The sequence below is a fragment of the Apis laboriosa genome, unplaced genomic scaffold (assembly GCF_014066325.1).
Source record: "Apis laboriosa isolate Shangri-la unplaced genomic scaffold, ASM1406632v1 scaffold62_cov152, whole genome shotgun sequence".
Classification (NCBI taxonomy): Eukaryota; Metazoa; Arthropoda; class Insecta; order Hymenoptera; family Apidae; genus Apis; species Apis laboriosa.
The window spans coordinates 6,070-24,061 of record NW_025223954.1 but is presented as its reverse complement, the minus strand read 5'-3'; the positions used below and the strand labels follow the sequence as shown (position 1 = coordinate 24,061).

At 43.0% G+C, this 17,992-nt stretch overlaps 1 protein-coding gene across 1 annotated transcript in view; it reads left to right on the top strand.

The window, feature by feature from the left end:
* The window catches only part of LOC122718381 (chondroitin sulfate proteoglycan 4), a 30,179-nt gene extending 12,669 nt beyond the window's left edge, over window positions 1–17,510 (top strand). Inside the window, exons 4-11 of the mRNA XM_043943371.1 lie at window positions 4,242–4,458; window positions 7,399–7,993; window positions 8,178–8,432; window positions 9,432–9,629; window positions 10,224–10,425; window positions 10,559–13,276; window positions 13,352–13,758; window positions 13,856–17,510. Coding sequence (XP_043799306.1) covers window positions 4,242–4,458; window positions 7,399–7,993; window positions 8,178–8,432; window positions 9,432–9,629; window positions 10,224–10,425; window positions 10,559–13,276; window positions 13,352–13,758; window positions 13,856–15,832 — 6,569 coding nt within the window. The 3' untranslated portion in view covers window positions 15,833–17,510. The remainder of the gene's footprint in view (window positions 1–4,241; window positions 4,459–7,398; window positions 7,994–8,177; window positions 8,433–9,431; window positions 9,630–10,223; window positions 10,426–10,558; window positions 13,277–13,351; window positions 13,759–13,855) is intronic.
* The last annotated feature ends 482 nt before the right edge of the window (window positions 17,511–17,992 follow it).

Sequence of the window (17,992 nt, the reverse complement as noted above, 5' to 3'; positions counted from 1 at the left end):
AAAAAAAAAAAAAAAAAAAAAAAAAAACAATATAAGGACGTTTGACGAAAAATATTTCATCGACGTAGTCGAGTGTAACTAGATTTGACGAGTCCCACACTTTGAGTTCAATGTACAGCCAGTATAAAAATTCATATTTCCGCAACTTCAAACGGATTACAGAGGGACAGGCAGAGATGCGTGTTACGCGATCAGAATCCGACAACAACAAACCCCGAGTTCAAATATTCGTTTTGCGTTTGCTGCGGCGAAATATCCACTCTATTGTACAGATTTTCTCACTGTACAATAGAAACAACGGAGTCCACGATTCGGGGAACACGCAGGCCAACGATGGAACAATCGAATTTACCAGAAGCATTCTCACCTAAAAATTTTTAGATTTCAAATTGTCCACGCTATTAGCCTGTACGATCGTTTGCGAAAATGAATTGACGCGAATTTGACAAAAAGAAAAAAAAATAAAGAAGAGAAAGAAGAAAAAGAAGAGAAAAGAGGCAGAGGATGATCGCGCGGATAAAAATACACGATGAATCATTAGAATCGTTAGAATCGTCCGAATAAGTTAACTTATTTTTCGCGGATTCGCGCTTTTATTTTTCTTTTTAACATTTCTGAATACACGTCTTCGAATCGTTCTCGAATAGTTATTATACGATTATCGTTAAATCCAGAGGGTAAAAAAAAAAAAAAGATAAAATATCCCATTTAAGAAAAGATACACGAGGCTAATAAACTCGTCCCTATTAACTCGATATTTTTAATAATCTTCTATTCTGGAAACGAATACATTTTTTACCGTTTTATATATTTCGTAACAACGAGAGGGGAAAAAAGATAAGACTTTCGATCCGGTGGCGGTTAATAACAAACGACGAAGCGAGAGCAAACATCTGTTGAAAAGAAAAGAGATTGCAAATTAAGATTGATTCCCATATATCAAATGCCATATATCAAATCAACCAGTCTATATCTTTCGACATCGATCTAGTGAAATATTATTTAGTGTACGTCACTAGGGATATTTACTCCATCCATCACTGACGTGGACCATCAGCAACGGTCATTGAGCGAGATTAGCGCGGAGAATATTCTGATAACACGGGACACCGCGACACCGGCTCTTCTCTCTAAACCTAATTTCTAGTCTAGGGGCTAGGTGGATCGATCATCGATCTTCTTCATCGACGAAGATGAAATCGTGTCGAGGGTTCGGGCGAGGGATGGTCGTTCAACGCGACCTGTTAATCGCAACCGTGAAATCGTAAATCGGATATATTATAGCGTGTCTACTCGAGCGAGAGAAACATCGCGTTTCGACGCGGTGATGAAAAGCTATTTCGGAACCGAGCATTATCTTTGACGAGATTTATACTCGATGAAAAGCAATCCAAGTGGAGAAATATATTATGAAATTACGAATTTGAAACGCGAAATTCCCCTTTCTTCTCCGCTCCGCGAATTTTACCACGTTTCCGCGCTGCCGAACTCGGTTCCCTTGTATCTCTCGAACCTACTTTCGCGGGTAAAATCGGTAACGCGCGATGGAATGAACGGATCCGGGGTTTTGCCTCGAGGCGAACGGCAACAACCGCGATCCACGAGAGAGCAGGGCGATACGGATAGAGGCTAGTTGTCTCTAAAAAGCAAAAATTCATCGGAAGGCGACCGAGGTGACGCGTTCCAAATTGAATACGATCAGTACAAACAGAGAGCGTACCATGCTCGTTCCCCACCGTTATTCCCCCGAGCATCTCGTGCAACGCTCGACGACCAGCTCGAAATTCAATTTACATATTCATGACAATTCATTTGTACCCCATGGTACGACATAGCCGTGCTCCCCTACCCCTCCAGAGAACCTCTTATTAATTCCTGCTGTCCCGCGATACCCCGCTAAATTCAACCGAGTCGAGGAATAAAGAACAGAAGGAAAAGAACCAACGCTATGCCGCGATGTTCCCCGACAATTCCTTCGTTTTTCGTATACGGCATTCTCGCGGCCGTTCATTCCACGTTAAAACAAGACCTGGAAACGATCCTCGCGCGAAATCGAGGAAGAGAAAGAAGAAAGGTTTGCCCCGCAAAGTTGAAATCGCGACGACTTTTATTCATTTTCCATCCATCTCGTTGAAATATGCATGAAACCGAGTATAGGATGTTAATCTAACTCCGAGACTCGAATGCTTTTTCGACTCTCTGCGGATTAAGGGCGACGAGGGAAAAATTGGACAAGTTGCATCTATGCATCTTAAACGTTTTTCTACCGTTAATCGAAGAAAAAGTTACGAGTTTCGATTAATCCTTTTTTAATTCGAAACGCGATTATCGATTACAATCATATCGAAATATTTCCTTCGTCATTGAAATAACGATACTTTGTCTCGTCTTTCACGAAACATATTATATCGATCTTGTAACAAAATAAAGCAGTAATATCTGCGTTATAACATGGAATTTATATCCATTTTTAATTTTAAAAGCTTTTATCATCCACGTAGAAAAAAAAATCATCTTTTATCATCTTCGCAAGGATATCTGGACAGGGTTAAAAAAACTCATCCACGTTATACGCATATATATATATACGTGTACGATCGAAAATGAAATCCTCAGCATGAGTTTGATTTATCGAATAGCGTTCCCGCGGCTACGCGAAAATATAGAGAATACTAGCCGATAGATACACATTCGATACCGCGAAAGGGAGAAATCAATAAAAGTATATACCGAGACGTCGATGTCAATGTTCCATCGCGAGATATTCGATCACGGTTACATCCAAATAAATTGAACAGTCTTGAATGTGACGAAACGGGAAATTATTTATTTTATGGCTCGGTTTCACGGTCGCTATCACGGGCGAATCGTTCTCATCCCGACGTTCCGATATTATTGTCTCCGCGGCGACGAAAAATCGCAATATAACGCGCGAAAGAACACGTCGTATATTTCGCATCGTTCCCGACCAACGTTATTTCCTCCTCTCCCACGGTTTTCCCTTCCCTCCTCGAATTAATACGAGGCGAATAGTACGAATCACGCGAATATAAACCGGAACTCGTTTGTCTCGGGTTATATCTCGAGTCTTCCGCAAAACGTTTCGTACCGCGTTTCATTCGCGAGCAGATCCTTAAAACCAACTCCGAGGAGAGGTGGTATCGACCTCTCCCTCCCCTAGAGGGGACATTTTCCAGTGACCTCGGTCCATTTAGCGGTTATCCGCGGTATCTTCAGTCGCCCGGAGGAAAAACCGTTTTCGAAACTTCTCCAATTAATATAATCGTGGAGCACGCGAAAGGATCACGTAGAATGGTAGCTGCGGCAAAGTTGCGGGATGAACGATTCACCGCACTATGAACGGCTCGGTTTATTGCCGAGGTTTATACACCACTACACCGGAAAATGTCATCACCGAGTCCCGTCCCAAAACACCCCTTCAATTTTCGCTTATGCGTTTCCCGCCGCAGGTATCGAGTCAACAACGTCTTGCCAACCGGATCAAGCCAACTTGGAGACCGATACCCGCCACAACCTAACACAATAAGATTCGTTCGAGCGAACACCTCCGATTGATCCTTTGATCGGACGAGTAAATCGAAATCTTCCAATCTTCGAAACATCGACGCGTTCGCGTTCCTTCGAAATAATAAATTAACAGCAATCTCGCGCGGACGATTATCATCCTTTCGACGAATCGTATTTGGCGAATCGCACAATTCGTAGGTGGATTCGATAGCCTAGTTCGTTCCCTGGCAGCCGACGAAACTGAGATTATCTGGCCATCAACCCCGATGCGGTTTGCAACTGACGCTTTCATTACACCACTCTTTCGCGAAAACCTCTGCCGTTGAATGATACCTCGTGAACCGGTGCCAAAGTGTGCCACCGCGTTCCCTGTGTTCCGGCGAGACTATAAGAATCGAGTTCTGGCCATCGAGTTTAATATCCGACCCGTTTCGTTATTTGCCCGCGCGAGCTCACCTCGTTCAAAGGCAATTGCGAAAACGCCAATTCGAGAAAGTCTCTCGCGATTTCAAACGATTCGAGTAAAATCCTTCGAGACGTTGTGCTTCTCCGTGTGAATTAATCGAGCGCGCATTTTCCTCCGGCAATAACGTCGAGGTAAAACGTGTTTCTATCCGTACACGCGTGGTAGACGAGAATACATTTTTCTTTCAATTTGTAACGTCCCCCTCCCCTCCTCTCTCTCTCTCTCCCTTTCTTTCTCTGTTCCGCAGGACACACGGATTACTTGCGAGGCTGTATGGCTGACATAATCTACAATGGCGCCAGAGTAATAGAATACGCCAAGTCGAGGAAAGGCCAGTCGGAGGCCACCGCCGTTACGTGGAGCTGTTCACCGGAATTCGACGCTACGAGGAGCACGGAAGTTAGTTTCGTGGAGGATGGTGCGTTCACAGCGATCCCAAGACCCATTCCACGCTCGGGATCCAAGTACGTAACACCAAAAGCGTCTTTTCATCGTGTATAAATTATACTCGAACGCGCACTTTACGAGATTCTCGAATATCCCTCGTTCGAGAATATATCTTTCGAGATATTTCCCTAACTAATCAAATTAATTCGTATTCAAACTGAGCTGCCCGATAACGAAAACGTATCCATTTAATTACTCGTCGTGTCTATTTCCTCGCTTTCGAAATATCAGGGGCTCGCGCAAACCGATTTCGCTTACATAAGCATCAGTCGCAATGAAACATACGCGCGTACACGTGCATATACGTACGTACACGATTTTCCGAATCGGGAAATGAATCGACCTAACGAAATTACAGCGAAACGAACCTCGCGTCTGACACTTCGTCAACCGAACAGCTGTTATTAGCGGTTTCAGAAATTGTCGATAGACGGCCAAACCGCTATGGATATAAACTAACGACAATATTTGATGCGTGCCCCGTTTAAAGCGGCGGGATAAATATGAAATTTAGTTTCCAAGTCAATTTTAGCGCCAGTTTGCGAATAGTCGAGCGCGCGTTTATCGAAACTAAACGGTGACTACAAGTTAGCGTGCGTGTGCACCGTGCCAAACGTTGGTAAAGCGTTAATAATCGAATAAACAATTTTCATGAAGTAAAAACGAGATAGCGACACGACGGCAAGGCTAATTCGATTCCCTTTCGATTTAAATTGGGTCATACTCGAGCCGGTTTGTTTAAATTTAGAATACGATATTTATCAAGATGCTTCGCAACGAAGCACGTTGTTGGAAGGATAGCGGCCATCAATCGAATAATATCGAAAATGGATATTTTTTTTTTTTTTCGTCCAACGTATCTGCGATGAATTTCTTCCTTGAAAAATACCGGTAAAGTTTTTAACGTCCCTGTGAAAACCTTTGACGAATGTCTGCACCACTTTTTAACGGTGAAAACCCACGGGGACGTTGGCAAAGCATCTTGGAAAGCTCCAAACAAAAACCGCAATCACGTTACAACGAGGGCATCGTTACTAGTTAGAACGATGTCTGCTCGTATCCTCTAGGAAAACACTTTGATCCCACTTTTCAGAATAACAAAGACTTTTGGGAACAAGAGGTTTGATTGGTTCGACGAATCGCAATAGTAAATCTCTTATTCTCTTTTTCTCGTTTTTCTTTTTGCTCTCTCTCTCTCTCTCTCTCTCTCTTTCTCTCTCTATGTCTCTCTCTATCTGTCTCTTCGACTAAATGAAAAACGATGTTTGTGAAATTAATACCACTGTGAGAATTGTACCAAGAGAGGAGTGAATTGAATAAATATCGAAAGACACGCCAGATCTCTTTCGTATATCGATCCATCTTGCTTCGTAATATCTGTACTCGTTGTGCGCGTATACGTATGATTTATAAGATATTTAGACTCTCCGTCGTCTGTCGCCGTTCGTCATTAATCGATCGAACTCACACAGATTCTCCCAATAGTCTCGCGTCTATCCTATTTTTATTTCCTTTAAATTAACATTTCGCATCACAATGCATGGGAAATAATCTGTAACCGAATATTGTAAAATTCCTTGAAAATAATAATGATAGAAATGTAGAATTTTCTCCCGCGAGAATTTTAATTAAAACGCGCATAATCAAATTACTTTTCTCGATTAAGAAATACGCGATACCGATAATCCGACCGCGTTTCGATACTCGAGTTCGATACTCCCGAACGAAGCAATTTTTTTATCTCTCCGAGGATTTGGAGCAGCGGTTTCACAAGTCTTTCGAATCGAATCGAATCGCATCGCGATGCGCGCAACGTAGATACAATCCCGAAAGTCTTTGTCTCTGGAAAATTAAAAGCATACTCGTTGCGATTCTTAATTCAACGCTCGCTTCGGAGAATAAAGGTAACAGCGTAATACCTGTTGCGTATCGTGGCAACCGTTTCGAAACAATGCCAACAATCCTGGTTCCCCCCTTCGCTTCTATGTATTGTACGTCGAACATCCTTGGGATATCCAGAGCTCTGATGAATTCTGTCGGTGCTACGGAACGAGCGGCGTCCACGGCAAACATCCCGTCGGAAATGAAAGCACCGGTGTCGTTTAGACGGCCCTCTTAAACGCTTTTGACCAACCTCGACTTGAATAAATCGTGTAAACAAAAACGTTAATCGCGACTCGATTCAACCGTCCGAGAACGATCGTTAATTTCGTGCAATCGTCATTTTTTCATTCATTTCTCGTTTAAACGCGGAAATTTTATAGAGAGAGAGAGAGAGAGAGAGAGAGAAAAGAAAAAAATCATCAATACAGGGATGATTCCTAAGTCATCAATCGTTAACGCACGATTCATTTAGCTTCCTCTCCAAATAATATCACGCCGATTTAATGCCGTTTTCATCGCGCGTCAATAGCGCACTCGAACTACGCGCTACTTTCATCACGGGAGGCAATATCGTTTTATCGATGTTCGAATGAAGGGATTTTCAAACGTTTGTTAGAAATTACGTATAAATCAATTTCGAGTCAAGTTTCGCTCGCTAAATCGACCAATCTTCCCCGTAAAAGATGCAAACGATCGGATAATTCCCTTGAAACTGTTAAGAAAGTGCAAGTTTCGCGCGGCCCCCCTTCTCCTCCTCCTCCTCCTCCTCACTCCTGCTAACGGTTTGAAGCGAGTCCATTCAAGGAAACGCGTTAGTCGCGGATCCGAACAAGTCAACTGCGAAATTCTAACTCGGCTTACTACTAACCGGGAATGTTGTTAACCGGCAAGTTTTAACATTATTCTCTAATATCTTGGGCTTAGCTTGTATCCGGCACGCGTTCACTCGTGAACACAGGTTCGTGACGGAGTTCGTAGTCGCGGCCAAGCGAAGTTCGACGAACGACTTCCTTTCAATTTTAGCCCCATTCGATCAACCACCCCCCTTCTTCACCATCCTCTTTGTTCGGTAGATGGGAATTCGAGTTGAAGACGGGAGAGGAGAGCGGGCTGCTGCTCTACAACACCGGCCAATCCTCGTACGCCGATTACCTCGGGATCGAGTTGTTCGAGGGTAAAATTCGACTTCTGATGAACAAAGGGAATGGACCGACCGAGTTGATACACGGCACACCGGTGGCCGACGGCAAATGGCACCGGGTCGCCGTCGATTTCAATCCGAGCGGGATCGGGATCACGGTCGATCGCCAAGAAAAAACCATCAGCTTGCCCTCCGGCGGGAATCGTTACCTGGATCTGGCCGACACCCTGTACATCGGCGGTACCGAGCTCAACAAACGCGCCAAGGCGTTCGGGAAAGGTCTTAAATCCGGTGACGTGAGCTACAAGGGTTGCCTGAGAAATATGATGTTGGATAACAAGGAGCTCGGTCTACCGGATGTTAAAATCAGCCAGGGCATCGTGGTCGGCTGCGTTTGGGGATTTCCCTGTATCGAGGCTGATCCCTGTGTTTCCGGGGGAGTTTGCTCTCAACTGGGTGTCAGCTCGTTTAAGTGCGACTGCGACCAACTATCGTGTATCAATCCGAATCATGCCGAGGATTACGAGGTAAATAACAATCGATCGCTTTTGTCGCGAGCAATCGTTCCACCATGTATTTCTTTCCTTAGAGATTTTTACATTTTTAATAACGAAACGAAGGCTTTTGCCTTCCTTTCGTCAACATTTTTTCCATATATTTTTCCAGAAGAAAATTTGGATTCATACAAGAAGCTTCGATTTCGAATTTCAGACTCACTCGAAAGCAAATTTACCCGTGAACTTGGAAATACTGTCATCGAGTCCCCTACTGGTATGCGAAGGAGGACATGTGCTGGTGACGAGCGATAACATTGCCATGGTACTAGACATCGCTAAATATGGGGTGGAAGAGGACGGTGTTATCTTCACCTTGATAACGCCGCCCACTTACGGTACCCTCACTCTGGATCTCTTAACTACCAGAACCGAACATACTTTCACTCTTCGAGACATCGATCGAAATAAGGTGAATAAATTTTCTACTCTATTGTCGTACAACAACAAATTTTTTTCAAATGTCCATTAAATGTCATACGATCGATCGGTCAATTTATATCCGATATCCGATTAATTCGAGGAGGAAAAAGGAGAAAAATAACGAAGAAAATCACACACGAATTATTCGAATTTGTCATAGGACCACGAGCTATAGATAGTTCGCGGCACAAGGACCTAACTTTAGAACCGTGGGGGGGCCACGTACCGTGCTCGTGTCGTCACTACTCTCTCGGTTGTCTGTTCCTCTTCTACTTGCACCCGATTTATCCACCGACACTGTCCTATTTATAAACACCACCACCGCTTATTAACGGTTTTTTGTAAGGGTGAACGTCGGGACCGAGATCACTTATCCGTTAAACCGTTCTCCACGTCGTTTCGAATGAACGAAATTTTATTCCCACGATCGGATGTATCGAGATATTGGAGGAATTCGCTATGCTAATCGTCGATTTATAACTCGTCCGCTTTTTTAATTAATTCTAACTGGGAACAGACGGCAGATTTAACACCGGTAATGATTCACCGATGGAAAAATGCAAAGGGAATCTTTAAGGAAGTTTAATTTTAAAAACGGCAAGCCACGCGGAAGACACGAGTCTCGAGATATTAAGAGAGTTTATTGGTTCGTTAAGAAGACCGTTGGCCGGGGAAGGGAGATTGAAAAGTTCATCTTATGGCCGCGTCTCTGTCGTGAATAAATCATGAAATAAAATGAAATAAACGTCTCGTTAACGACCGGTTCATGGCCCATTTTTTTTGCTCATTTCCTTTTTAATTTTCCCTAATGTCACCGCGCTCGATGAATTTCTCGACTCCGTTACGCAGCAATTGTTATAGCATACTCTTTATAGCGTAGTATACTCGTAGTACAGAGCAGAGGCGCACACATATTTATACGTTCTAGAAACATTATTTAACACGTGCCACTGCATCGTCTCGTCATTACGATCAAATTTCTTGGCAGATACAATATATGCATGACGGCAGTGAAACCACGGAGGACAGTATGATTCTGGAAGTGACGTTAGTGGCAGGAGCTGGTTACGCGTTGCCAGGCTACCTTCAAGGACGACTTAGGTTTCCGCTTCACGTCAACGTTACACCCGTTAATGATCCCCCATTGCTCGAAATATTGACCGCAAAAGTGCTACGACTCGCTCAGGTGAGATACAAACGTCTATACCATATATATGTGTGTATATATATATATATATAATTTTCCGAGAGATTTTTGTCGCGCAAAGAAATTTTCCAATGAATCAAAAAGTTCAAAGCCACGTGAACGTAATTGACGCGAAACAGTTCGCAACGCTTCAGGCGACCTTTCGCTAAATCAATTAATCGGGAATCGAAGAAATTGTGAACTGTTTTCAACATTCGTATCTTTGAACGAACGTGGAAGTGGAGTAACGAAATCGATTTAAGTCGCTCCAGTCGTTCGTTGCCCTTAATTAACCACTTAGAGTCGCGATCTTCCTAAATGAAATAATTTCTTTCGTCGTGAAAATCTACTCTCGCGATATATATAAAAAACATCGAATATTCGAAATCAATTCTGAAATGAAAAATCTTGATGCTTCTATCCGATAAATTCTTCTAAAATTGACCGCGATTGAAATTTTTTATTTCAACAATTATTATTATTAATACGATACACGGAAATACGGAAATACGGAAATACGACCAACGAATCAGAGTATTTAATTAGAAGGACGAAACGATGGAAATATAACTAAATCCACTTAATTATCCGTAGGGCACGAGGAAAATCTTAACGAAAGAATTAATTTGGGCGATCGATGCCGACACACCGTCAGACATGTTGGTTTATACGGTCTTACGTACCGACGCGGACGCTGGATACGTGGAAAGAGTGACTTATCCGTCGCGACCTATCGACACGTTTACCCAGGCTGAATTAATGCAAGGATTAATTGCATACGTACACCGTGGAAACGGTAACGCAGCTTCATCGATATTCACTATGCAAACAAACATCATTATTGTCGTTTAATTGCTGTCTATGCGAGAGCACGATTATCGGTTTATTAACGATTCAAACGTTTCATTCGGTTCAATTACGTTTTTCAGCGAAACCGAACGCGAAGCTTGATCTTCAGGTGAGCGATGGTATAGAAAACAGCGAACCGGCGAGTTTAAGGGTGGCGGCTCATCCTTTAGAGATCAAGTTGATGCACAACACGGGATTGGTCGTGGTGCATCGATCCTATTCGTACCTGACACCGGCCAATCTCTCTTTCACCACGAATTCCGACGACAACACCATCGATATACGTTACGACATCGTCTCGAAATCGCAATTTGGCACGATTCAGAAGCTCAAGGACGTCTCGAGCAGCTGGATCAACGTCGATCATTTCACGAGCAGGGACATCGAGTTGCACACGATACGGTATCTTCACAACGAGGGAAGCCCGAATCAGGACGAGTTTAAGTTTCAAGCCAGCGTTAGAGAGGTGAGAGCTCAACACACCTACGATTTTCGGATCACTTTCATCGATCTCGAGTTGAAAGAAGCCAAGAGGATACCCGTTAACTTCACCAACGTGGCGGAAGTGATCGTCACCGGGCAAAATCTAAGGTATCAAACGAACCCGCTGATAACCGCGGCCAACAAGATCGTTTTTACCGTGACCACGGGACCAAGATACGGTAATTTGTTCCTTTCGAGCCGAAAACTACAAGTCGGAGACGGGTTCGCTCAAGAGGATATCGATTCCGGCAAATTGAAATATCGATTGTTCAAGAGGGCCTATTCCACGATTCTGGACGAATTCGGTTTCAAAGTGAGCGCGCCGCAATGCATCGATTTACACTCCGCGTTCAAGTTCAGGCATTATCTCAGCAAGAACGTGAAACCGTTGGACAGCGTGGAAACCGTGAGGGTCGACGAGGGATCCAGAGTACCACTAAGAATTGTTCGAACGAATCCAAAGGATTACGGTGTTACATCGTTGATCTACAACTTGACCATAGTTCCGCATCACGGTTGGTTGACCGTCACCAACAATTCCAAGTCTCACTCGCGGAATAACACCTCCTACTTCACCTCCGAGGAACTTTCGTCCCAAAAAGTGTACTACGTTCACGACGACTCGGAGACGAGGGAAGACTCGTTCCAATTCGTCGCTACCGCCTCGGACGTTGTTGATTTCATGTACGTGGGTGTGTTTCGCGTCGAAGTGACGATGAAGAACGACAACGCGCCGGAACGTGTGGTTCACAAGGTGTTCCACGTGGTTTCCAAGGGCGAGAGATTACTCACGAACAAGGATCTTGCCTATACGGACAAGGATATCGACACGAAGCCTAGCGAGTTGATGTACACGAGAAGGGACACGCAGAGGAATGGAATATACAGGATAACCAATCCCACCTCGCAGATACACGAGTTCAGTCAACAAGACGTCGACGACGGTCAGATATTGTTTAAACATCAGGGCGAGGATCATGGAAAATTTGAGTTCGGCGTTACCGACGGTTACTTTTACACGGCCGGTGTCCTTGAAATTCAGGCCAGCCCACCTTACGTGAGATTGAGAGAGAGCAACGGGTCCGTGGTGCAGTTCAATCGATCGGTCGCTCTTCGTCCGAACGAGTTGGACGTTGAAACGAATGTGTACACAACGGACAAAGACATCAAATACGCGATACTGGAGAAACCGAAGCACGGGGTGCTGTTGAAGCACGGTAGAGAAACTAATGCATTCAACAAAGAGAATTTGCGTTATGGAATAGTGTTGTACAAACATCTCGGAGGATCTTTGACGAGGGACGATTTTAAATTCAAGGTATCGACAAAGGGTGCGGAGGCAGAGGGGTTGTTCCCGATTAAAATTTATCCCGAAAGTTATTGGCAAGCATTGATCGTTCAAAACAATAAAACGGTGTTCGTGGAGGAAGCCACCAGTATCTTGTTGAACAGAAAAAGTCTCGAGATCATGCATCCCAAGATACCAGAGTCCGAAATAGTATATTTTTTGAAAGAGTGGCCGCAGAATGGATATCTGGAGCTACAAATTCACGACGAGCATAGCGACGAGACTCGAGAGGATTATATCGGAAACGCGGTGAAATCTTTCGATCAAAGCATGATAAACGAGGGTCGCGTGTTCTACGTGCAATCCGTGATGAATCAGACCAACGATAAATTTGTCGTCGACGCGACGAACGGAATAACTTGGCTACGCGATCTGAACGTCAATTTTGTGATCGTTCCGGAAAAACTTTACGTCGAGGCGAAGGGTATCGTCGTGGTCGAGGGAAAGAGTACTATTCTCGATGAAACCAACTTTTCTATCCTAACCCCTTACTATTCCAACAAGGTGACGAATTTTCGAATCGAGGAAAAACCGAAACACGGTACGATTCTGGAATCGACCAAGAATTCCGAGACGAAGAAATCCTCGTTCAAACATCTGAACGGTGGAATAATATTGTACAAACACAACGGGGATGAATTTCCCACAGATTCGTTCAAGATGGTCCTCATTGCGGGGGATAAAATCAGCGAACCCTTCGACGTTTTGGTGACAGTGCAACCCGTTAACGACGAGGTGCCTGCGCTGGTTAATAGGACGAAATTAACCGTTTGGCAAGGTGGATCGATCACGTTAACGCCCGATAATTTAGCGGCTGTTGATAACGATACCACGGCACGTGATATAACATTTAACGTGAGCGGAGTTCGAAATGGATTAATCTCGTTAAAATCTTCCCCGGGGGTGGATATTTACAATTTCACTCAGGAACAAATCGATCGATCCGAAGTCATGTTCACGCATACGAGTAAGTATGTTATGGTGAGAAATTATTTCCTACTTATTCGTAAACTCAAATTTCTTAAAAGATTTTCCGTTCCAGATGGATCCGACGCCGAATTCAATTTCGTGCTCCACGATGGAGTACACGCTACGGAATCTTATACGATACCGGTGACCACGAAACCGATTCGATTCAACATCGAGCAAAACGTTGCTTTGAACGTTTTTCCCTTGACCAGAAAAATGATATCGAGCAAACTACTGTTGACCAAATGCTCGGACGAGACTCGGGAGATAAAATATACGGTGCGAAATGGACCGCATCTTGGAAAAATCATCATGGAGACGAGCGAGGGTGCATGGTTGAACGTCGAACGATTCACGCAAACGGACGTTAACAATAGCAAAGTTTTCTACGAACATACCAAACAATTTATGGATCTGACTGCCAACGATTCGTTCACGTTCGACGTGGAAGCACATTTCGCGGAATCCTTAACCAATCAGGCGAGATTACAATAATCTTTATCTAAGACTCGTTAAACAACCGTAATATATCTGTACGCGTGAAATCGTTTTAACCTTGCTACATCTTCCTTCGCAGGTATTTCAAATAGATATCTCGGTCTCCAGCGGTGGATTGGACAGATATATCTCCATAAAGAACGTGAGGGTCGAAGAAGGTGGTTCGGCTCAGGTAGTGATGAACATAAGCGGAATCGTGTCGTTCCTTCAAACTCACGCTGGAATCGAGAATCCGGCGGTACTCTCGAGGCTGGTCAATCAACCTAGTCACGGCCACGTGATGATTCTCCCGGATTTAAACGTTACCACTTTCTCTCAACCCCAGATCGAAGGTGGCAAGATCGCCTATTATCACGATCATTCGGATACTTTGCAAGATCGTATCAATTTTTCTCTTTACTTGACTCCTGGTCACATCCTTCTGTGCAACACGAGTATTCCGGTGATAATCGAACCCGTCAACGACGAGCCATTCAAATTAATCACAAACGCACCGTCCATCACGGTGGTTCAAAATCAGAATCAAACGATAACCAGAGAGAACTTGTTAACGACCGATCCGGACACTCCGCCAGAAGAGATCGTATACGACGTGATATCCAAGCCGACGTTCGGTCGTCTATTGCTTCTACCGTTCGACGAGAATATCTCGGAAGTTCGTCAAGTGAACAAATTCACGCAGCACGACGTTGATTCCAATCGATTGGTGTACGAGCACAACGGACCTCTTCAAGCGGCCTCATTTTACTTCAGAGTTTGGGATGGACGGTTCAACCCGGTGTACACGGTGTTCAACGTCTACGTTTTACCTATCAAACTGAACGTCACCGTCTTAGGTCCTGTAAATCTGCAGCAAGGGTCGAACGTAGCTCTAATTTCCGAGAGCACTGTGAAACTAGACACTAACGCGAGGCAAGATTTGGTCATTTACGACATAACGACAACCCCAAAGTATGGCGTGTTGTACGTGCGCGATGGAGCGGCGGCTAGTTTCAAACAAACAGATTTACTGTCGAAAAGCGTCATGTTCATGCAAACGGATATGACCGTGTCGAACGACAGTCTCGAGCTGACCGCACGATTGAGCGGATTCGAACTGAAGCGTATAAGAATCGACATCAAGGTAGTACCTCTGATGATTATAAATCCTATGATCGCTCTGGCAGGCGAGAAGACTAGAATAACGTTGCAGTATATGGATGCGACGCCATTGGCTAAATTGACGAGCAGCAATCCGGTATACACGATTATCAAAAAGCCGAAATTTGGTAAAATAAAGAGAATCATAAGAAGTTCCTTCTCGTCCGGCGAGAAACGAGGAACTCGAGAGAAAGAGGTAAGCAAATTCTCTCATCAAGAGGTGATGTCGGGTGTGATTTATATGGTTTGCAAAAAAATTCCAACGATGGAATACGACGGGGTAATCGATAGCTTCGCGTTTATCTTAGCGGCCTCCATCTTTCAACCAGCCGTGGGCGAGTTCGATTTTCGCGTCAAACTCGACATGGATGAATATAACATCACGTTAGGTGGTCCGATGGACCCGGTAGGTCACGAGGGTGAAATGGCGATCGCGCCCAACATGAGCAACGATTACCTGTTAATTCTAGGGATGCTACTAGGCGTATTTTTACTCGGTGTAGTGGTGATAATCACTATTAGGTGTAGGCAAAATAAATACAAACATGCCGAGGAGGAGAAGCCAGAACCGACCCCAGCAGTGGGTGTGATGCCTCTGCCGAGACCTCCGGACCATTTAATGCCCGTCACCCCTCACGTGAAACGTTACGCGAACGATCATAACAGCGTGACAGCAAGTACTCCATTGCCAGTTCTACCGACCATGACGTCGACCCTACCTCAATGCAAAGTGATACCCCTCAGCCCCCTGGAAAGTATCACAGGATCCGAAATGGATGTTTCCGCGAAATATCCGTACGGTGTCGCGGATGGGGACGAATGGAGCAGTTTCGATACATCCGATCTACCTTGCCAATCGAGCACCGCGCAAAGGACCAACAATCCCTTGCTAAGAAGAAATCAATATTGGGTCTAGCAAAAGGAGGGCTGTTCGCGTTTAAAGCGAAACAGGCCGTAACACTTTCTCAAATTTCAAGACTGTTTTTTCTTACGAAACCTTGAGACTAATCGTCGATTAACTATGGTCTTAATGTGCCTAAAAATAATAATTGACTCCGCGAAAGGGGATATTATCGAAAGCCTCCATTTTATATCGGAAATTTTGACGGAAACTCTTTTTCCCGGCATCGACTCTTCCGCGACCCAACATTGTATACTTGTATCGTTAACGATAAGTCGAGGATCAGAGTTTCCATCGATTTTTTTCTTCTTTTGTTACAATATAAACGACTCTGACAAGAGTGCTAAGTATACATATATTTCGACTAGTAAAATTTTGCGTGGTTTTCGCGCAAAATATTTCGCGATGTATCTTGTTAGTACCGCAAAAATACTTCCGCGATTAACGGGAAAGCTAAACACTCGTTAAATGTAAAAGAATACAAAACCCGAGACTATCATCGCTATTGTGGATCGAATGTGCCTAAGATATTAACGAGTCTTGTAAAAAAATTTTCCCACGACGCCTACACGATGTCGATTTCGCTGTCTTTCCTCTCGGTTCGATGCCGAGATCCGAAACGTTTTCGAACCTCTCGTCTCAGCCAAATCTACGTCAATCGGGATACTTTTCCTTTCATGCTTTATGGCGATACTTCTCCTCTGAACGAATGATCGTTTCTTTATGAAAAAGGAAAATAGGAAAAAAAAAAGTCATTGTCCAACACTCGATATCGAGACTAAAAATGTCACGAAAATGTTTAAATGAGTATACCGGAAGCACGTAGAAACATTATCAGACGCGAAAAATCTTATATATAATAACACGTAAAATTTTGTAAAAAAAAAAAAAAATTACAAAATGCGTATTTCAGATTTATATACATATGAAAAATATATAGAAGTTATTTGCGACTTTTCTAAAAACAAAAAATAAAAAAAATTACTACGTATGCGCGTTCAAAGGATTAAGCAGTACAACTAAAGATACTTCGAGTTTTCGCACATATCTTTTTACACGAGATTTTCGCGTATTTCTACTGATTCGCGTCGTATAACGTCGATTTCTAAATTCTCATTTTATTACTTGAGATCGCCTCTATTCCTTTCCACACGATCTTATACTATTGGAACAAAAAATTCTACATACACGAGAAATGTACGTATTGAAACGTATACAAAAAGACCCGTTATAATTTCCAAATTTCCAAATATCAAAACGAAATATATAACTCTATACGCTGTCATTGCCCATTTTAACGATTTTTCTACTCCTCTAAAAATAACGATGTCCTTTTCTATGTAAAATTAATCTCGTCGACGTCGTGAAGGTTGAGTTTATTAAATCTTATAGACCGAATATGAATCCTCTTACGTCAATACTACGTGACGATAGAAAATTAATCGTGAATTAATTAGCAGCCGTGATGACGCCGTGGAAAAAAATTTATCCGTGAATCAATTCTTCAATACAACGACAAATTTTATTAAACCGTATTAATTGATCGGCGTATGGAACGCACAACAATGAATTCATACACTCTCTTCAGTATTAATAGTAAATTAATAAATCGCTCGATCAATCGATATCGACTTATTGATTCGCGCGCTCGTCAATTTTTCGACGAATAATATTTAAACATTTGTCTTTTAGAGCTGCGCAAATTCACAGTGACCTTAATCATGATTTCTATAAAATCCCTAGGAAATATATAATTAAGAAAATGCTCTAACGTTGATGTTAATATAGTGATAATGATAATAATAACGGTAATTATTATTATTATACATGAACATATAAAATATATACACTCCTAAAAATAGAAGACAAACTGTTTCCACGAATTCGAAGCATATGCATTAATATGACAGTTCCAGTTCTCGTATGGCGAAAAGAGAACACATTTTTAACAGAAATATATGTGTTGATTAATGAATATGCTCGAAACGAACAGTTAGGCTTTTTTACATCCCTAAAATGAACCGATCCGAGTGCCAAACTTCTATATTGTGTAACATATATAGTTATATAGGATTGTATTTTCCCTGCCGACTGAATGCATTACTCTTGTAATTCAAATAAACTGAATGTGCGATGTTAAATAAAGTGAAAAAATCATAATTACATACATACATA